This window comes from Gymnogyps californianus, chromosome 21, assembly GCF_018139145.2.
Source record: "Gymnogyps californianus isolate 813 chromosome 21, ASM1813914v2, whole genome shotgun sequence".
NCBI lineage: Eukaryota > Metazoa > Chordata > Aves > Accipitriformes > Cathartidae > Gymnogyps > Gymnogyps californianus.
Window position 1 is genome coordinate 2289021 of NC_059491.1, and position 22400 is coordinate 2311420.

General features: G+C 41.3%; 1 protein-coding gene across 2 annotated transcripts in view; it reads right to left on the reverse strand.

Moving 5' to 3' along the window:
* Positions 1–16775, reverse strand: part of SKI (SKI proto-oncogene) — a 116455-nt gene extending 99680 nt beyond the window's left edge. For both annotated transcript variants that reach the window (XM_050909633.1, XM_050909634.1), the window contains exons 1-2: positions 16630–16775; positions 15598–16519 (exon numbers count right to left, since the gene is read on the reverse strand). In XM_050909633.1, the coding sequence (XP_050765590.1) occupies positions 15598–16509 (912 nt within the window). In that variant the 5' untranslated portion in view covers positions 16510–16519; positions 16630–16775. The remainder of the gene's footprint in view (positions 1–15597; positions 16520–16629) is intronic.
* Positions 16776–22400: the final 5625 nt, after the last annotated feature.

Consider the following 22400-nt stretch of genomic DNA (forward strand, 5'->3'; position numbering starts at 1 on the left):
TTGATAGTTCTGTGGGAAAAAAAAAACTTCGCAAATTTGCAACAAAACTGTTAAGTAATTAAGGCAAGACACTTCACACATGAACTTAAACTGCTAATTAAATCCCCCCTGCTTAATTGACTAGATTTGCATATCATTCAGTGAGGAATGGGAATGGCTTGGGCATTACACAAGCACTGCCTTGTGCAGAACGCAGCTAAGTAAAATAAACTAAGGGTAATAAGAAAAAACGACAGTTTCTGAATGAAATAGAAATTTTCAACTGAGATTTTCAACATTTTTTTGTTAAGAACATTAGAACATAACTGATGCCAATCAGTTACTATTCCAATAGTAATATTCAGAACTACAGCAAATGTTTTATATCCATGCTAACTATTCCGCTACTTTAACCTGTGATCACTACTGTCTGCTTATATATACAGCTCTCAGTTACTCTCAAAAATGAGTTTACATCCAAGAGCATCCATTTCTGCTTAAAAAAACCAAATACCTTCATTTCAGTAACTGTAGGAGAAAAAGTATCTAATGTCTGGCCCTCTCTGCCACTAAACTTAGTGTGAATTTAAAGAAACGTTTGAGAAAACTTTCAGACCTCTAGCAGGAAAAAACCCCTTTGACTCTAAGATCAACTAGAGTCACGGAAAACATGCAATTATCTGCCAGCTACATTGTTCGTAAATGACCCAAAGTGTGCAGGATGAAACTAGTCTGTCAAAAGCCCTTCTTCAAGGAGGTCACATTATGATGATTTTATTTAAGCAGATAAGGATTCAGAGTCAAGAACACAACCGCCCCACAACATAAAATGGACTCATTGTTTCAGGCTGGTTAACAGACACAGGCAGACACTACAGCAAAAGTTAATACCTGCTCACATTTGGAAGGTTACCACTGCAAAAATGATGCTAACACACTTCCCTTTTTAAAAGGTGAGATTCTATAGCATTTGAAAATGTTGTACAGGAAAATGAGTTCAGCATACAAACCAGGAATCTGCTAGGCCCGCAGCAGAGCACTTCCTTCTATCTCTGAATGTTGTACTTGTGTGACAGAGATACTTCTTGCAGTTGAGAAGTGTTATTATTATTACATTATCAACATCTGTCATTTCTGATCTTCTAAATCAGAAAACTAAAAACAATACAAAAGACATTTAGCTTATTTATCTCGAGGCAAAAGGATTTTATATACAGTCACTGATAAAAACATGAGAACAGCTTTGATGCCTAGAGTTGCACCACTACTAAACCAGGATTACGCAAGATTGCCATCAAGTTTACTACTTGTAAAATATCCTGAAAAAAAAAAGTCAGTTCTATGAGTTGTTCCTTTTAATAGCCTGCTTTTTCAAGTGAGGCTTCTTATACCAATAATCCAAGAACAAATCTTTTAATCTAACAGCAGCCCCCATTTATTCCAGAAATGGAAACAATCGTGCCTTATAATACGTACAATCTTACAAACAGCAACAGGAATGGCCACGGGGTCAGCCTCATATTGTTCATGCTGACATAGATGATGCTGATACCACTTCCACACTATCATCAACTACAACAGAGACACTGCAGCCTTAAGCCAGTATAATGCTCTGCATTAGTATTTGCTTTGACAAATAAGACTGAGTAATAAAATGGTAAGAGCTGAGGGGTTGCATCTGCACTATACATTAAACAGGATTTAATACTAATCATTATTATGATATCTTGAATGAGACAAATACAAGCAAGGGTTTGGTTTTTTGTTTGGCTGGTTGGTTTTTTTACCTTAAACTGTTTTTGAATTGATCTCCTGCTGACCTGACCAGGAAGGGGAATGAGGACTGCAGACAACTGAGTATAGTTGCCCTCCATACTTTTTGAGTGTTACGGAAACTTTCCCATCTGATTCTTGATGAGCAATCACTGATGCAAAAAAAGAAAAATTTTCAACACTGGACTCCTCATTTGTTGCACAGGTTTTACTGCTCCCAGCTGAAGCAATATTATGTTAAGATCGGAAAAGCTACTTTTTTCTTTTGCTGGATCACTTACTAGGCCAAGCAAGAGAAACTTAACTGCAATCAAATTACATGCAGCTAACACTGATGTGAGCAACTGAAGAATCAGGGCCATTTTTACATTCAAATCTCAGCAAGAAGAGAGTAGATCATAACAACCTATCTCACTGAGCTCATGACTCTGGCGTGGAAGTTGATATCACATCAGTTGATAGCACATTCCATTCACAGATATTGATAAGGAGATTCTTTTTTTACCTCAGCTTGTATCTTAAAAAAAAAAATTCCATCCTTTATCTCATTTTTAAAAGGTTCTGTAAGTCTTTGAAACATTAATATTCTCCCTAACAAAGCCAGCAGCTGCTCTGCCAGTCTGTGACACGGATGGTTTTGTTAAAAGGTTTTCATGTGTTGTTTTTTTTTTCCCCAGTTCAGTGTGCTTTGCATATGAAACAGGACATTTCCCCACCCTCCACCCCCATTCCCTCCTAATCCAGAAGGGACCTTACTTCCTCCCTCTCAAACAAGCAGCTCATTCAGCAAAAGGGAAATCCCAAGATGCACTTGGGCAAGAAGCCTACAGAAGGAGCTTGGGAAAAAAAACCAAGCCAACAAACCAAAAAACAAAAACAACACCCCCCCACCCACCCCCACAAAAAAGCTACCAGCGTGTCCAAAACAGCAGGAAGAGGAGCAACTGAGATGGTAATTATGAACTTACTTCTGCAAACTACTACTTTACGACATGGATCTGCCATGCCAGTCATTTAAAAAGTTCTTCCAGGGTAGTAATTCAGTTTTGGCCCTACAGTAATACAACCCACAGAACTGAAGTTCTCCCCTGCCAAAACAGAAATTACAGAAAGCCAGTTTGGAGAATCTTTTACATGATTACTGAGGTAGATTCACTGAGGGGTGAATTTGAAGCAACTCAATTGTTATTTTGCAATTATAATCTAAAGCAAAATTTGTTTCTGTTTTTAAAATGAAAACAAAAATCAAGCAACCTTTTCTTAGTTAAGAAATTTCTTTGAAACAGGATCCATGTGTCTCCATACTTCTCTTCCCTGAGACCTAATGCTCACTTTGTGACATCAAAACTGTCTACAGCAATTAATTCTGATGTCACAGGGGATTATGATTTTGACTGAGGGAGTAAAAAAGTTCAAAAGGGAGGGGGGGTCTAATTAATAAAAGAGATTTTTTCAAGAACCCCCCCCCCCACATGCAAAAAGTAATACAGCAACTTCAATGTGAAGGTTTTCACATCCATCAAGATGGGATCCAGCTGCTCTTTAAGGAGAGCATGAATGAACATTCCTCTTAGAAATAAAGAAATATATGAAGTTTAGTGTGAATCTACTGAAATCAAATAGAGTTATAACAAGAGAAAACTGCACCAATGAATTAGTCCAGCTAACAAGGGCAAATTTGATAAATTTTTAGAAAACTATATTATAAATTTGCATGTGAATTTGTAAGAGTAGAATTTAAATGTAGAAACAGACTTCTGAAAAAATAACCTCCAATGAAATCCCATGAATTACTCTAAATTTTCCCTTGTAAGATCTCAGCAGAATTTGACCCTCAAATTATAACCAGTGAGGAAAAACCGGCTACATTCAGAAGCTATGACCAGTGATATCCACTCTAAGATACATTTTGATAAACTTGGACCAAATCCATTGACTTCACTGGAGTCAAACCACAGAGCAAAACGTTGCCTCAACGACTTTCCCTGAATTAAAGCAAGGCATTAGGTCCAATTATGACTATACTTCAGGGTCTTTTTCAAAGAAGCTCCTATCTCTTCCATTTACTTGAATCAGTTCCTGGCATGTTTTGCATGACAGCACAACTACACTGATGTCAAGTGGATTATTCTTAATGCACACCAGGCAAAATAAACTGATTAAAGACCCTCAAGGTCTAGACCACGGAGTCATTTAAAATATTATCTCTTTTCTATAATGGTAAAAGTTAAACCTCATCTAAATGTCTAGAAATACATAAATATAACTCTACACACTAAAGCAATTCAGTAATGTAACACAACCTATGGCTGTTTACACAATACTCGGCAATGATACCGGGGAAGATATTCCTGCTGTTAACTTCTCCACATACTGTCCCCTCCATTTGTGTTAGTATAGCTTCTCCTATAGCTACACTTGAACTGATGAAGCTTTACAAACTAAACCAAAACCAAGTGAAACAAAGAGAACACTGCAATTCTTTCTTAGCAATTTCTGTCTCATTGACTCATTTTGGTTTTTAAAGACTGGACTGTCCTCTGGTTCATAGAATTAGAAGCTGCTGTCAGAAAAAAAATAAGTCAGTTGTGCAGCACAGCATGGAAACTACAGGTGGGGCAATAATCCATAGGCTGCTATTACTAGTAATCTGGTCAAAATGTGAAACCACAGCTCATACTCTAGCTCCTTCCTACTCTTCCAGCGTAGTATGCGTGTGTCGTGTAACTGGGAGAAAGATATGTAACATTTTTCATCCTGAGCACTGAACTGCTAAACTCAAAATAAAATAAAGCAAAGCGTGACGATCTGTACAAATGCAAATGTCCCAAATGCCAAGACTAACATTTCTAAAACCTAATTCAACTCTTTCATTTCTTAGCTGCAGGCCGTTTACTGCCACTCCTTTTTTCCACCCAAACAAAAGACGAAAGGGATGACTCAAAGCAACTTGAATTTCAAGCTAAAGCCACAAAGCACTGAATGCCTGATCTTTAATATTAAACAGGTGTGCAGATGATATTCATTCAAGCCTCATCACAGCTAGCTTAATTGTTAAAAAAAGCGCAAAAAGACCAAATTTACTTAAAAGACACACGGATAAGTTAAACAATGCTATAAATAATGATGCAAGTCATATGGTAAATGCAAGGAAATAGTAGTTATAGCACTGCCAACTCCCTCTACCCTTTTCCCTCCAAATCACTAATTTTTCTTTTTTTTCTTTGTATTCACACAATTTTATATACTAAAATTATATAATAATTTAAAATATAAAATTATGTAATAATAAAAATAATTTAATTTTTTTCCTTCAGAATTTAGTATTATTACACACACAATCTTTGCTCTAGAATCAACAGGGCTAAAGAAGGGTCAATGAATCCATTATAAAAAAGATTTTCACATAAATATGTTTCTAGAAATTAAGTTTTTAGAAAAGGAACTCCTAATTTGCTCTGCTGTGAGGGCCAAGGCCTTCGAACAGTAGTTCTGCATATCCACTGAATAGTGTAATAGAGCACTTTACACCACTTCACGACTTGTATCACTATCTGCTGCTGAATATGGTCCAAAGATTATTTGGCTTCACCAGTTTTGCAAAAAACTACACTGTTGTGGCAAAAAAAGAAAAAGACAAAAAGCCAAACAAAACTAATCTTTGGATATATTAGTGCAAGGACTCACTGTATGGCATGTTTCTCATTAGTGAATGAATGGGAACAAAGAAATATCAAGAACGGACCTAATGCTGCAGTCTGTACTCTTTTGAATCTGATTTACTTCTCAGAGCAGCTCTGCACCACTCTAAATACATTTATTTCAAAGAATATTTCTAAATCATACCAGCATGGGTGAGATAACTCACACCCACTGAATAAACTGAAACTGCTAGTGGGGAGTTAAGAACGGCGAATTCTTTTTTTTTCTTGAATGACACTCCATTATCTTTCAACTTAGATAAGTTTTTCAACTGCAGAATGATGGTATTTTAGAAAAGCATGCTTAACATAATTTCATGAGAAATTCTTAATAACAAAAGTGTAAATCTGAAATCCATTACATCAATGAAGGTTACTGAAATCAGAACAATTGTAGACTTAATATTGTCTATTTTCTGCCTTTCTAGCCCATTACTCTGTATAAAAGCTATAAAACTTATTTTACTGCTATAAACAGGTAAACCTGAACAATCTTGAGGATTTTTAGTTTGGTTTTTTTAAAGACACTTGTCAAAAATAATAGGACCTAGAGAAATTTAATAGTGACAGAGGGTTTTTTAATTATTTAAAGTAATTCACTGCTTCTAATTGGTACTACTACAATCTCTGTTTTAGTAAGCCGCAGGATCCCTGCGCAACCTGTATTTTTTTAATACTCAGCAGAATTAATTTTGTTAGCTAGATCCCAAAAACAGCACCTACAAGCATTATGCATGCAGTCCAAGATACACAGCACTCCAGTATTACATAATAATAGAAAGAAAATTACTATCATGATCCCATTTCTGCAATCTGAACTGCATGGACAGCTCTTCAGATCTGTGCAGCTCCCCCACTGAAACTGATAAGGGTTGTGCGCATAGGTCAGCTGTCAGATTTCGGACTGCAGGACACAGCCACACAAATAGCCTCATGCAGAAGTTCACATTTAAGCAAGAAGTTACTTTGGCCTCGTCAAGTTCAATAAAGCACTTGACTGCAGTAGCTTTCTTCTCCTGTGTTAAGTGACACAAAACAGCTTAATTTTGCTGAAAAGCAGCAGGTAAGTTTTTACTAAATGGTCAAAGACTACTAAGAGCAGCATTACAGAAAGATTTCAGACTCTTTCTTCACTGACAAAATCAGGAAGCCTCGCTGTCATTATCTTCTGTTTAATGGTAATAAAGGCAAAAACTTCTTATAAAAGGAGAAAATCTAAAGATTGAAAGAAAATAGGTGGTATTATTGCTTATTTTAACTGTACCACTGGCACATAACACTAATGCAGATATGCATTAAAAATTCTGCAGACCCCTCCCCAGAAGAGTGTCCAACTTGAGTGCCTGGCGGATTCTACTTGGGCATGAAGAATCAGAGCCTGTAACACAGGTAATGTAGGAAGTGGAGGGGGTAGGGGACTTCATAAAAATGCAGGATGTGACAGTGAAAAGATATGAAATAGTTTTTCTTCGAACCCTAACAGATGTTGTCCAATTAAGGATGCAAATAAATCACCCTCTGCATTGCAAGTCAGAAAACACACACATAAAAGCTTTCTAAATACATTTCAGTTTAAACTTGCATAATTCTCCCAGTGGAGAAATCATCTTCAACTTATGTAATCCTTAGAAAGAGACATTATTACATACAATTCTGTGCCACTAAGAAGGAAGACACATCTCTAGAAAAGAGGTGCACCCACACACAATTAATTATACAGGTGTTAAGGGAATAGAGCGGAAAAGCTGTAACAGGGATGCAAAGACCAGAGTCTGCTCCACAGTGACTGATCTGTAACCAAGCTCAAGGGGCTGCTCCCCTTTCACCAGCCAGAACTGTCTGTTATACTTAACCCAGACTTCCGAACACTTGATATCCTGTCTGCTATTTCAATGCCCTTACTCAATGTTTCAGACAGACATTACACAAACTGGCTGGTGAAAAGGGTTGAGAAACCAAGAAGCAATCCAAGTCAATGACCTTATTCTATAAAACAATACCATTGACTGAACAGAGGATGAAGAACAAAGCACAGGGGTACGTCTTCTGAATATATCACTGAAATCTTCTGTAGGAAAAGACAAGCACTAGGCTCTATCTAATTTTGTTAATGTTGCTGCTGCCTTTTAATCCTTAAAGCCTAAGCAATTCTTGTGCTTTCAGTGCAACTGATTCTCATACCAAAACAGAAACAGCTTCAATTTTAAAAAAAAAAACAAAAACCAAACATAAAAGTCACATTTCCTACAAAGCATGTGCAAAGGTAACCATACATAAATCAATAAACAACAAAGCCAGAAACCCAGTTATTGATTAGCTCCTTTGTTGTTTATCTCCAGTATACAGACCAATGTTGCGATTTTTACATATACACAGAATCTCTATCCTCATGTACATTTTCCCTGACTTTTTAAATAAGGCTGTTACAACAAGTAAAGACTACTTGAGTAAGGGTGGCAGGACCTGTCTCATTTAACAGAACATATGACTATGCAGCTTATCAGGTTGTTTTAATATGCATCCACCGCTTGAAGAAGCCCAATTTTATGTGATAGCAACCAAACCATAGACGGAGCCAATGATAAGAGCTCCACACATGGGAATTCCCATTGGCTTCCAGAAGAGCTCTGTCCATGAAACACTGACAGGATCAGAGCTTGAATTTGTATCAGTGTTTTTGTTACCTCCGCCAATCAAAAGTCAAAGCAAAACAATTAGCTCAGTGCAGAGGGGCCAATCCCTACCAGCCAGTAGGCTTGTCCAATACTGACAAAATAGGCACACCCAAAGAACTGCACCTGCACCTGATACAATTTTCACACCAAGCTGGTCCTTGAATTTGCATCAGAAAAAAGGCTGGCCCTTATCCCAACTTTAGACATATTTCCTCATCAGTGAAAAAATAAAATAAAAAAAATAATTGACCAATCCTAAATAGAGGAACAAAAAATCCCACTGTTAGCTATCTACCACAACCTTAAAACCCAATCTTGCATGCAGCGACCAGCAGACAAAATCCTTTCAGTCTGAAGCCAGCTCCCAGTTGCAGAAACTATTGCCTCATTCAGTAAGATCTGTCAGGATCAGAGCACCATCAAATGTCTATGAAACCAAAACCTCGTTAATGAGCAAAATGAAAATACTGCAGTAGCAGAACTACAGGTTCTGCTCTCAGCTTTAGCAGAGTCCTGTAAATACCAGGTAAGGCCACGAACTTAGTGAAGCTACTTTGTCTCAACACCGGTATATTCTGGTTCAGAATCTGTCCCTCTATTCTATGACTGCAAGTACTGCCAGTCAACACACAGGAAGAAGTCTGATACATATACAAGTCTTCTGTGGTTTGTGGGTGAACTGGTTCCAATTACTATGCCGGCTGATTGCTTGAGTGAGAACTGTAGAACTAGCCCCAAAGCCCCAAACCTTCAAATTAACCTCGTATGTTCCAGAAGATATGGGAACAGGTGATTTTAGTAATTATCTGAGTTTGAATCTCTACACTGACAATGAAATGCAAGACATACAAGACTACACAAGGTGTAAATGAGGAAGGTAAGGGACCGGAGCACATCCTTTTAGAGCAAACTTGCTTCTCTGTAATTATTTTCCAAGAACACATACTGACTGTATTAGAGGCTGAGAGTGGAACAGCATTTTAAAAAGTGGTGCAGATTTATTAATGTTTATTACCCAGATTCAGAAAACATATGCAAACAAATTACATATTATCTAATACAATGTATCATTAACACACATACTACAATTGACAAATTTAAAACAAAAACATGCCGTATTACTACATTTTAAAGTAATTCAAATTGATCTTCACGTACAGGAAGCATTAAGTGCTCTATGGCCACTCAGCTAAAATAGATTAGCCTAGTAATTGGCAGTATGCTATCAATAGATTCTCTACAATTCAGTCTAAGTTACTTTTGTCTAAGCTCTAATTTCTTTCCAAGAACCCCCTGTTGGATTTAGCGCAACTGTTCCATGACAGTTCCCTCTCGCTAAGAGTTACAGTGTCAAGTTCAAAATTTTCCTTTTTTTTTTTTTTTTTAAACAAACAAACATGTGGGAATTAAAAAATTTGCTGGGTCTAAGTACTGCACACATTGAGACATAATTCTTTGTGTGATGGCAAAGCGGTTTGGCCAGCTAAGCCAGCAATGTGAGTTCCAATCATCAGTTATCACCAGTAATAGCTGGCCCACTCCTTACTGTAGTCCGTAGCATTCAAACCCCTTAACTCTGGCAAAATAAATTTGCTAATAGACGAAAATAACATGAGTTTTCAGTAAGAACAGATAATGCATCTCTTTAGATAACCAAATCTTGCTTGGGCTCAACCACCTAGATGTAGCCCCAAAGTTCCCCCATTCTAGCTGCGTTGAGAATCAAGGAAGGTGTAGATAAGGTACAAGTGGCTGCCAGAATTTTAACCACTGCATTGTCTAGACATGCTCTGAGCAGCCTCATACAGACGCCTCCAGATGCTTTTACAACATTGATCTAAACGCGCCTCTCAGCAAGTGAAAACACACCCTCATTGGTCAGTCTGCTCAAGCTAGTGATAACCATGTTCATATCCTGGCAGAGAGACCAAGTGTTAGGCTCCTAACACATCCAAAAAATGAACTGTGTTTACATGCATCTTCAAAGCATGCTACTGTTCGGGCAGAACACACGCCCAAGCCAGAAACCACAGAAATGGAGAGGCAAGTGAGACAGCCCAGACAATGAAGGGAGAGGCAGATGTTTAAATATTTTAGGCAGTGATTTTCAAAAGAAGTGATTGCATATAATTCCCTCCCTAATTCAAGAGGACCGAATTCAGGAACTTAGGAACTATTCTGGGGCAAGAGAGAGCCATAGTTGACTCAACATCATTAGATCATTATTTGCAGCATATTCTTTGTCTAACACACATGCACGTACCTGCTTCTTTGTTCTCAATCTACAACATCTATAAAACTGTTTGCACGCTTAGGAAAAAAATGCTGATGCTGCCTAAACACTGACATCTCCTCAGGTACACAGGATTTTGTTTAAGTGTGGCATCGTTTTTGAAGTTCAACTTTTAAGCTCTAAAAGGATTCTGAACTAAGCTACTGCCTCAAGACTTCAACATTTTCATTTTAGGGACTTCAAAATTTTTACTGGAGAATCTCTTGATATAATTCTTGAACAGCAGGTAAGAGAACAAATGACTTCATTGCTCCATGAAAAACAACTGAACCCTCAGTTCTTAGGCAAAATTTTCCAAGAGTATTTATCAAGTCAGTTTGTTCCAAAAAGAATAAAGCCATCCGGCGGTCTGAACACTACTGCCTGCGAATAAAATCAGACTCTTTCTGCTTATACTTACCATAGGTTATATACTATTAGCAAATAAAGAAGGTTACTACTGCCAGGAGGCAGGACTTCAGGATACAGGAAGAGAAAGATATGCATTCTAGCTCTACTACTGCAGCATTTCAGGTGGCCATAAAGCACAGCACAGCAACCACTGTGTAGCACCTAGAAGTCCACAGCTACCCTACAACTCAGTCAGTACTGTGCGATTTCACTTTCAGCAATTTTTGTTCTTTGATTTGGTTGCACACTTGACCTGGCTAAACCTTACTCCAGCTGAGAAAGCTGCATGTTGTGGCAGCGCTGGGTTGGTAGGCATTGTGAAATAAAGTGGGAGGCCTTATGTGCTCATTTGTGTGTCAGTACCCAGAATGCTGCTTCTAGCTTCCAGCTACTTCATAGAAGTGCTGCTGGGACTTGAACCGTGGGAACACTGCAGTGCTAGCGTGTGTGGGTGTGTTCACACGTGTGCAAGGAAAGCTCTCTTATTCTCTTAGTGTCTGATCACATACAGTTTTGCTAAAAGTACAGATGTCTGGCACACAGGTAGGAAATATGAAAGCACTGTCAAACGTTGCCTGGTTCAATATTTAAAAAAGAAAAAAATGGTTCAAAAGAGACAGAGTCGAACCCACTCTCCTTTACTGGAAATAGCAACCACAAAGCCTTCAGGCCTGCTTTTTGAACTAATTCAATCATAGTGGAGGCATACTGATGTTAAGAAAGCAGAGAGCTGTCTGTCACACAGAAGCGGAAAGAGAGCGTGAGAGACACACCAAGGCCATATCTATATCAGCAAGTGAACACTCAACATGCACCAGCTGCTGAGCTCAAGAAAAAGGCTTTGGCACTGATGATGGATTTCTAGGACCCTGTTTTGCAACCCTGTCAGGTTATTCGCATTTTAAATTTCTAGAAATACCCCAGAACGTAATGGTTGTGCTCCATGCCAGTAATGGTGGATGAAGTGAGAGACAGGTAGGGAAACAGGACACCCACTCAAGTAAAAGCCATGTTGGTGCATGGAGACTCTCAAAGACCAGAGAGAAAACAAAGTAGGAAAAAAAACCTGCATGAGCATGCAAGAAGGTGGAAAACTCAGTGAAGGACACAAACAAAGGAAAACGGAGAAGTTATCATATGGCTCAAGAAAAGAAAGAGCTTTGGGAAGCGGCAGGAAGGTGAAGGAGCTTATGGGAGGTCAATCACTCATTCAAGGATGAACAGGGAGGATATAAAAATCAAAATTTTACAAGAGGGTAAGGAAAGTGGCTGAGGCCTCTACGGTTCCTGCTTTAGTGGGGGCTCCAGCTGTCACAACTCCCTCCAGTTTTTGGTTAAGACCCTTTGCTGACTTCATACAGATCTAGACGAAAGCTTCTTCTGCAAGTGGCAAGACCACGCAAACACACATCTTGTCCAACCAACCAGGCTGACTGAGAGACAATATATCTGCATCTACATATCCATCTCTCTATAGAGATGGATAGATATGCACAATGGATACTTGATGCATATAGAAACATATGTTGGGAATGAATTATCTAGGTAAAGCTATGCCTTGTAGCAATGCTTTAAAACCACACCAAGGAAAAAAGGGGAGCAGGGGGGAAAGAGACAGGGAAAAAAGGCAGTTTTGCCAGTACGCTGAATCTGCAATGGGGGCTTGTGCCAACCCAGCTCCTCCATTTAAGTCAGACCCTTAAAAGGCAGAGCTGTGCTGGCAGAAATCTACATACCTCATCACATAAACCTCATGAAGACACACAAAAGGGTCAAAAAACTCACCGCTTCTTAAACAGCCATAAAAATGGTCACATATATCCCATGCTACCAACATACTAACAGAGCCCCAGAGAAAACACAACACACAAAGCAATGTGTACACACACACACACACAAATAAACAGGGAAACTGATAAAAAGCCCACTCTTGAAAGTAGAAGATCGAGTATCTGACACAGCAGATTACAGCACACAACACACACAAACACCTCTGTATAAAATAGAACAAAGCACTGCAGAGATCTACATCAAAAAGGAAGACCACCACAAAGACACATATGCTTCACCCTTTCTTCCACAGAGACAGACATGGAGCCCAATAGACACACAAAACCCACACAGAGTGACAGTAATTACACAAACACACAGACATGGGACCATCCTTTCATTTCCTTACTAGGCATCTAAACTTTACTCCAGTGTTACTTGCCCCTAGCCACAGTATACCAATCTTAGAGCCTGATTAAATCTCTCCATAATTATCTGCACACACTGCTACAAGACAAATGACCTTAGCATATGATATCCGTTGGCTAAGCCCAATGGAAAAAGACTTCAGAGAAAGGAAGGATAAGCGTACAAAACTCTGCCAGCACTGTCAGGGTCTCCTCAAGACTGCACCACATTAATAGCAGAGCCCTGAAGACAGCTCAAAAGCCTTGAAACTTAAGCCCAGTTCTGCATAGGATGTATGCTAAAGCGTTCTTTTTTTCTCTACCCCATCGTCTGAGCACACACTTACCACTCCATTCTTCCCCATCAACTCCTCGCCATCTCCCAAATGAATCTATGCAGGAGACTTAACATTTTATGATGATGGATTTTTGGCAAAATTTTCTGAGAAATAGCCACAATTTCCTTACGTAATTTTTGGTGTCCACTATTAGGTATCTTGAATTCACTCTGCAAGAAGCGCTGCACTGCGTGCAGATTTTGGAGGGTGGGGGAAGAGTGCTTGCCATGTTCTGAACTCAGATCTATTACAGGGTCACCAAAAAAGTCAGGCAAAGCCAAGATTGAGTAGTCTTTTCTTGTTCTCCACCCGCAACCTCACCTGGGGTGTTAGATAAATCATACAACTGAATAGAATGCTCTAAAAGCCTTGTAAGAAAAGGAAAGCACACCTCTACTAATATTCATTTTAATTAAACTCTGGAAATGACCAAGCTAGGGACACAGTACCTTTCTGGAGCAAGAATGTGGAGATTTCTTAACTTTGCCTCCCAAACGAAGCATGCCCTAGAAAATTCATTTCCCAACATGAAAAATGCCTCCACTTTCAGAGCCATATTCTCCTCTTACAGACATGCATATACATCTATCCCACCATTCCATCTTAGCATGACTGACAGAGAATAGACAAGCCATTAAAAACACATCCACCTCCAACCACGGAGATAATGTGGCTCATTACAGCCTAGCTTTGTCACAGCGGTTCTGACACTCAAGCGGGAGGAAAAGGAGGGGTGAGGACAAGGATTGAAACGAGGGCTAAGCACAAGACCAGGAGAGAAACTGGAACTTGAATGAGTGAGACTCTACGCCTTAATCAAAAAATGCAGAGGCCAATCAAATGAGTTAACTAGGCCTCTTAGGCTAGCTGTAGGAATTACTGCATTGTTTGTGCAGGATATTTTAAAAACTCTGGGTTTTGTTTGGGTATTTGTGTTGCGTTTTTTATAAATAAAAGCTCTGTTTAAGGCTGAGTGTGCCTGCCCCTTTAAACAGGTATTTAGTAAGTTAATTAAGAATTTTACTGAACGTTCTCAGTGGGCTTTAAACGTTGCTTCTCTTTTTGAGGCTTATGTCATTGCCCTTCCACTCCAGACACATAAAACCAAAGAAAAGTTCGGAAATCTCTGACAGATGAGGCAGAATCCAACCAACAACCCTGCAGTGTAAAACTCGGTAGGCAAGAGTTTGCTTTAACCTTATATTGGGGCGGGGAGGGAAGGAGCGGGAAGTGAATTGCTCATCCCACAGCCAGTTGCACCATCGCCAGCTAGCCAGACATCCTGGTGTCTGTAAGCAAGTCCTCAAGGCCTTGTGGCACTGCTGCCCATTGATCAGGACTGGTGCCAGATGCCAAGGCAGCCTCCCACTCACACACCAGGGATTCTGGGATCTAAAGGCAGCTCAGACTGAAAGAAAAACAAAAGACACCTAAAAAAATGTGCTTTAGCTGTCTGGCTCAGCACGGCATGACATACCTTAAGAAGCTGCTGCAGCTGGTCCTAGACAGATTCATTTACTGAATGTATACATAATCCAATATACAAAAGCCTGTCTGGTGGGAGATTCAGACTCCACAGGGATACTCTAAAAGCAGGGACTTCTCCATTCACGTTCTGCACACGTAATCTGAACACCAGTAACCTGCATTACTGTCAGGATTTTTTCTTAGCAGCCACATTTTATTTCAATACAAGCATTTAGACAATTTAGCGCGTACCTCCATCCCTGGTGGTATGCAGTTGATCAGAAAATTGTTTATATTTGCATCTGGAGTGATCAGTAACTTATTTTTTTCTGGCTTCTTCCTTGTCTTGACACCTAACTGAAGCTTTTAAGACCTGAAATCACATACTTCCTGCTAAAGTCTGGGGTAGTGTGATGGGTTTCAAAGACCAGGTTCCACGTATAGTAAAATATGCAAACACACATATATAATTTAAACAAACTCCAACCTGCTCTAGTGGAAGGCGTCCCTGCCCATGGCAGCGGGGTTGGAATTAGATGATCTTTAAGGTCCCTTCCAGCTCAAATCATTCTATGATTCTGTACCATGTTCAGAACACAACCAGAGAAAAAAAGGTGCCATCTCAAACACTGCTCGTCTACATTAACACGTGGTGAGAATTAAGAACACGATTAGATTGCTAAATGACTCAAAGGAAAAGCAGCTGGTAACAAAATGGGTATATCAATGGATGTTACCGAAATTATAGAGAATTCCTTTTCTCTTTCTCCCCCCACCCCCTTTAAAATTAAAGGCATCTCTTACCCTGGGGGCTTTCCTCTTGTATTTGTTGTTGTAGTCAAATTTTTCTTTCATTTCATCTAAGAGCTGGCCCAGTCTAGCTTTCTCCTCTTTCCCAGTGTAATCCTGGCTGAGGAGGATATAGGATCTCCAGTTTGCAGAGTCAAAGCCCCAGTGGCAAGTCCTGTTTTCCAGCGATTTGTGAGAGTGGACCACAAATTTGTGAGGTGGGTACATAAGCCTGCAGTCCAAGCACTGGATGCAGGCTGCGCTGGGGTTACTGTAAAGCTCTGGCACCAAGAGTCCCTTACACTTCCCAAAGCACTCATGATACACCTTGAAGCTCTTCTCTGTAAGCTCCAGCTCAATTGTGCTAGAGAATTCCTTCTTGCAGTGGGGAGGATAGGTGCCACCATAAAGCAAGGCATTACAAAGCCTTTCAGCGTCAGTTTTAGTGATGAGCCCACAGGAAGGAGCTGAGAAGGGCAGGATGCCCATGACTTTGAGGATTTCCAGCTGGTCAGCAGTGCATCTGGAGCAGTAAATATGTAGCTCATCACACACCGAATTAATCTGCTGCAGGGAGAAGTCCCTGAGCACCGAGTTCAGGATCTGGGGCAAGCAAAGCCGCTTTTCTCCACCCACCACGAAGCAGGAGATGGTTTCCCCTTCCAGGATGGTCTCGCACCTCTCTGTGGATCTGTCCGAGGGCATGAAGAAGGGACCAGGCATTACCGGAGGAGGCTGGATAGGGGGCAGATGCAGTACAGGTTCTGCTGGGTCTTTGCCATTGTCTTTCTTGTACATCTCCTGTGCCCATCGTGCAGAGAAAGCAGCAGGGCCACCCAGGGAGCTCATAGAGCTCAGATGAAACTGTTCCAAGGTCTTCTGCAGTCCTGGATGAGGCTGGAAGCTGCTTCTACTTACAGTCTCCATTTTTTAGTTTCTATTCCCAAAACAAACAACAAAAATCCCCAGTTATCTTCCACCCTGGTACAAATCCACTTAAGGGATTTTTTTTAAGAAAAAAATTATGAACAAAATAAAACAACCCACCCTTGTTTTTTCCTCCTTCCCGCTCAGGTTTAACAATCCACTAACGAATAGGAAATAAATCCTTTTGTATGCGTGTCTCTCTCTTCTTTCTTTTCTCTTGGTTCGTTACAATTTCAAAACCTCCAAGTCTCCAAGCTGCCCCGATGGAGCACGGAGTCACGGCAAAAAGAGGTCTTCATCCGAGCACTCACCCCCTCAGCCAACCCCCCAGGCAAACCAATCCCGCCTCCCACACCTCCACCACACACACTCACTCACACACACACACGCCACCCACAGAAATACAAAAAGTCTGTGCCACGCTCCGAGCACCAGGGGCTCAAATATGTTCTGGCGGCTGCTGCTTCTCTGCAGTAATCACCCTTCTGTCCATATCCACCGAAAGGAAGGCGCGGGGGAGGAAAGTAAAAAGCAGGAGGAAGAAAGCTTGGTCTGTGGAAGGGAACAACGCAGAAGAAAAGGCCCAAATCGCTGGCACTTCCAAAACGGCGCGGGGGCTTCGGACGGGCAATAAGCAGGCTCCCTTCCCCCTCGTGGTCCCTCAGCTTGATCTGGGAGGACTCCTCGTCTCTCGGTTCGCCCTTCTTCCCTTATTTCTCTCGGTCTTCTCGGCTTGCGGTGGGGAGCCGCGGTAACAGGGCGCACATCCTCCCAGCTCCTCTTTCCAGCAGAGACTGAGAGTGCCTGAGAGCTGAGCTAATGCAGGCTGGCTCAGCCTCCCTCACTCCTCCTCCTCCTCCTCCTCCTCCTCCCCCCCCCTCTGTTTGTTGGTGTCTGCCTCAGTCATTGAATCCCAGCCAAGAATGTGACCAACTCCCCAGGCCGGGCTCTTCCAGGAACAGCGGCCGCCTCCCCCCTCCGCTCTGCGCTGAGCTTCTGCACAGGCAGGCGCGCAGCACGGCCCCGGGCGGCAGCGCCGGGGAGGGAGGGTAAACTGCTGGGTTCACAGACCGCCGCGCCGCCAAGGAGGGGCGGTAGGGCGAGGGCTTTTTCCTCTTGCCGCTTTCTTTCTGGCCAGCGGTAAAAAGGGAACAAGCGAAAACGCGTCTGCCTCACGCTCGCACGCACACAAAGTGCAAGCACACCACAAAAAAACCTGTCCGTCGCAAAACCTGCTTACAACGCCTAAGTTCAACTTTCCGCACACACCCCTCTCTATAAGCAGAAATCGCAGGCGTACAAACACAATTTATGGCCGAGAACAGCACACCCCGATAGCACATCCTCGGATGCACAACGTGGCGAGCCGCGCACCGAATTTACCCAGCGCTACGTGCACACGCGTTCCCTGCTCTCGACACACGTCACACGCCCAGCTCACACGCGACGCCTCTCCGCGCTTAACACGTGGAAGGAGCGTGAGGCGCAACTGCAACACAGGCGTGCAGCAGGTAGGAGAGCTACCCAAGCCCTGGCTGAAGCGGTAACGCAGAGTCAGGCAAGAAAAACCACGTTTGTGGCGGTGAGTCGATACCTCGACTTCAACACCAGGCGACGGGCGATCTCCAGGGACGGCGGCCGCCCGGACCTCGCGCCGCACGCCGCCGCAGACCCAGAGTCGAGCGCCCTCTACCGAGCGACGCGCGCCGGCGGCTCGAGGCTTCCCCCGCGCGGCCCCGAGCGGCTGGGAAGAGCTGCAAGCAAAGGGCTGACGTCCGCTGCACGTCGGCGCTGCGAAGTTCGTGATGATTTCGTTATTCTGATCGGGAATGAGGTGCTCTCTAGGCTCTACTAATACCAAATTTTCAAAGCAAAAAAATGTGGCTTCTCCCTGTTTTCCATGGGCTGCGTAACTAGAGTTCTAAAAAATATTTCAGCCAGCGCTGAGTACAAACATAAGAAACAAGCTTAAAAGGTTACGTCTGTTATCGCCGAACTCTGTCAATTGTGTGTGCCAAAAAAAGGCTGGAAGGCAGTTTCACACCAATACAATTGTTAAAATATTATTTGTAATGCAACAGTGACTTTAAGCACTATTCATGGTATAGAATCTTGCTACGCTGAGTGACACAGAAATTGCGCATTCGGATAGTCTCCTCTGAAAGAGTTTACCATTACAGCATAAAAGCAGAAAAAACAGGTAGATCAGGACAAAAGAGGAGGAAAAAATAGACAAATATCCAAACACTGTTTAGAAGAGCAAGCAGAAAACAAAAAGGTGGGGATTTACTCAGAATCAATGTAATGGGGCAGGGAACACAGCAAGCTCTCACATTTTATTTGTACTTTTGTATTCTGAAATCCCATCAGAGTAAAGGGAAGAGGTGTCACAGAGCTGCAAAAGAGCTTTGATCTTGCAACTAAATCAGCATTTCTGCAGAGAGGAACCCACTCTCATATATCCAACTTGGATATCAAGCCTTAAAGTATTAAAGGGGAGTTCAGAGAAGGCAAGAACCAAATACATTGGTCCAAGCCATCAGTTGTGTCTTCACGTGCTGAGAGAAGACACTTAGAGAATCTTTACCAAATTGCTTTATTATAGAAAGCCAGTGGTGGGAAGAAGTACCCTTTAAGTTTCTGTTTATACAATGCATTGCACATGGATTTACTGATCCACAAGTGGAATTTTTAGACACTACTACAATACCAAGGTCTAAAGATGTGATCTAACAATCTAGGCCATACAGTCCTTGTTGATTCCTGATGCTAAAGATGTTACCACAGTAAGAGAAAACAGGGCTAGGAATATTCTTCACTGAGTAACAGGGATATCTAAAAGGTTTTAGTTAAGAATAATTTTCAATAATATTCTTCAGAAACTATGTATGGCACCTTTTGATAATATGAAGGACATGAATGATGTTCCATCCATTCCATCATTTCCAAACCAAAGGGTGTGCTTTATTAGAAAGAAAACCCTTCCCACCATTCAGCCTCGTGTTAGAAAAGTTCTGACTATGACAAGGGAGAAGTAACAAATACACAGTGAAGTCCATTAGGGATATGGCAATCAAACTGACTGTCATCAAAGGTACTCAGATACAATGGTGAACAGCAGCAGAATAATTCCCTAGATGGATTTAGTCCAGTTTCAGTCATTATTTTTTTAAACTCACTAAAATATAAATGGCTAGATATACTCAAACATCATGTACGGAGTTTCTGATTCTTTTAAAGAACAAAATTAATGCTTGCAGGAAGTTTGGATAGCAATGGGGAAGCTTCTTAGCTCTGGAAGCTGGTTTTTTTGCACTCCCTCTCCTTTACCCCTTAGAAAGAAAGGACAGTAGTAACTGCAGTTCATTTTAAGAGAGGTGCCATTTTCCCTTCCAAATGACTCTTTTATGCAAGTAAATCACTGGATCGTGCAACAGATTGTTTATGGGTGGAATTCATGAACAGAATTCCTGAAGCAGAGGGGACTACCAAAAAGACAGGAAGGATGGTCTTGTGGTTAAGACGGAAAACTCAGGACATCTGGGGTCTATTCACAGATCTCCCACAGACTTCCTGTTGCCTTGGCAAGTTGTTTAGTCTCTCTGTGCCTCAGTTTCTGTATCTGCGATATCCAGATGGTGACCAATTAGAGTGGCAGCTTCTGAACCTACATTCATGACGGGACAGAAACCAATTTTCAACACCTGCAGTAACAATACAGTAAAACTTCCATTTCTTTATATCCCACAGACTCTGCAGAATGAAACAGCAGCAGGGCAGGAGAAGGGGGAACAATGAGAGCTGTCATTTGGGATTAAGGTGGCAGCGGCTTCTGAAGTCTCTGCCTCCCCTGATGATGGACTGCGAGTGCTGCGCATCTTAAAATCATATTAATCTTTCCCCCAGTAACTGTTTATCTTGCTCCAGTTCCAAAGCCCTCTAGCTAGAGAAAGGAGAGGGGAAAAATATCTCAGAGGAAGGGCCCTAACACCACAGTGTTTTTCTCACTCTCTCCCTCTTCTCCTCCCCCTCTCCATTGGCTTCAAGGCCAACAGCTCCTGGAACACAAACACTCTTGTAAACTTCTGAACCACACAGCCCTATGGTGGGTGGGTGTTTGCTCCCTGCCTGCCAGTTCCAATCCACCCACAGATTCCAAAGGCCCAGAACAAAAAGCAGACTCCATTTTCCATATTTAACAGGCAATTCGTTTCCCTCCCCACTGCCTTCATTTGCAGAACTCAGTGCCTCTCACAAGTATCATGTCCCACCTTTTACACGTTCCTCAAGTGGAGAGTATCATGTTTATGCATATGTTTATATAGGCGTATGAAAAGTATATTCTAAAGGAATTCACCCCAGTCCCCCTCTGGTTTTAGATGCCTGCTTAGCCAGGAAGAACTGAGGATTATCAAGGACTGTGCTGCATATTGCAGTTATTTGACAAAACGTTTGGGAAGGGCCTATTGTGAAGATTGTGGAGCAGGAAAGTAGTGAAAAATAAAAGTGTGGGTGCAAATGTGACACATCAAAATTCCTACTGTAGCTCACATTAGACAGTAAATTCTTTATAGCAGCAAACATCTAATTTCTCCATGTTTGTATGGTACATATTCATTTCTCATTGTGACATTCCGGTACTGAAGTAAAACAATTTCTCCATGACCAAGATATTTCCTTCCCTCCTTTTCTTCAGAAAATATCTGTTAAAGGTCATAATTTTCATTGATCATTTCCCTTACAGTGAAACTGGGGAATGCCAAACTATCCAGAACCTGCAGAATAAGGTTTCACACTCTCTGTTGAAAAAGACATATCTGAGAGTCAGGCGGTCTTTTTCAATCAAATATTTCAATTTTCCATCAACACAGATTCTGCTTACAGAAAACGATTTCACAAATGTGTACCAACTTCTTATCTTTTTGGCTAAAACAAATTTTGAAACGTTTATTTTTAGAGACCACAATTTTTTTTGTACATATTTCTCTTAGATATGTACTGAAATAAGCGAATTTTAAAACATCTAAAAAGTCACAGGAAAAAAAAAATTTATGAATTAGTCATATTTAAGGTGAACCAAACAAAAAATTTCACTGTCTGAGAAGGTCAGCAATGGACTCATGTCAACAAAAATGCTCTCTTTTTTTTTAATTAATGGAAAAATCAACTATTTACACAATGCTTTTCAGGCCAAAGAGCTCAGTGAGGTGGCTGGGACTTCTATAGTATTTACCACCTATCAAGTCCTACCATTTTCTAGGTGAGCTTTGGGATGCTGCACAGCCTTGAAAATCTACCCCCTATACTACGCTTCGTACAGACTGGTTACAGGTTTGATTTACATACTAATAGCTCGTTTATAAGGTTATTTTAGGCTTTTACTGTGCTCCAAGTAGTGGCAAGATCTATTCTGGGAGCAGTAAAAACAAAATTGGTAATTATGAGACTGTAAGTGGGGAGGTGGTATATAGGTAGATGTAAAACTTCCTGAAATTGCTGAGTTACATGAGTTGGCAGTTGGTGAAGATTTCTTAAGATAACCTTGGATAACAGGATAAGTAGGAGGTCATTCCAGTGGGGAATTCCACCCTCAGAAAAGCACATGGGAAGCAGAGCCGGAACTGAATCTGCGTTCTTCTGGCGTTCCCAGGGCACCCTCTGTGAATCTTACTGCAGTGTTCTGGCTATAGGGGAAATCAGTCGACACTATTTGGATCAATAAGCTAATGAGCTCACGGTTTAGTGACCATTTTCTCTTCATAAAGCCGTTCAGCATTTAGAAAGTTCCTAACAGGTAAAACAGAACAGCAGCACATTCCACTTACTGTCTCTAGTGTGATTCAAACAGCAACAAAAACAAGTAAGTAGAATTTTTTCACTTGCCTGATGGC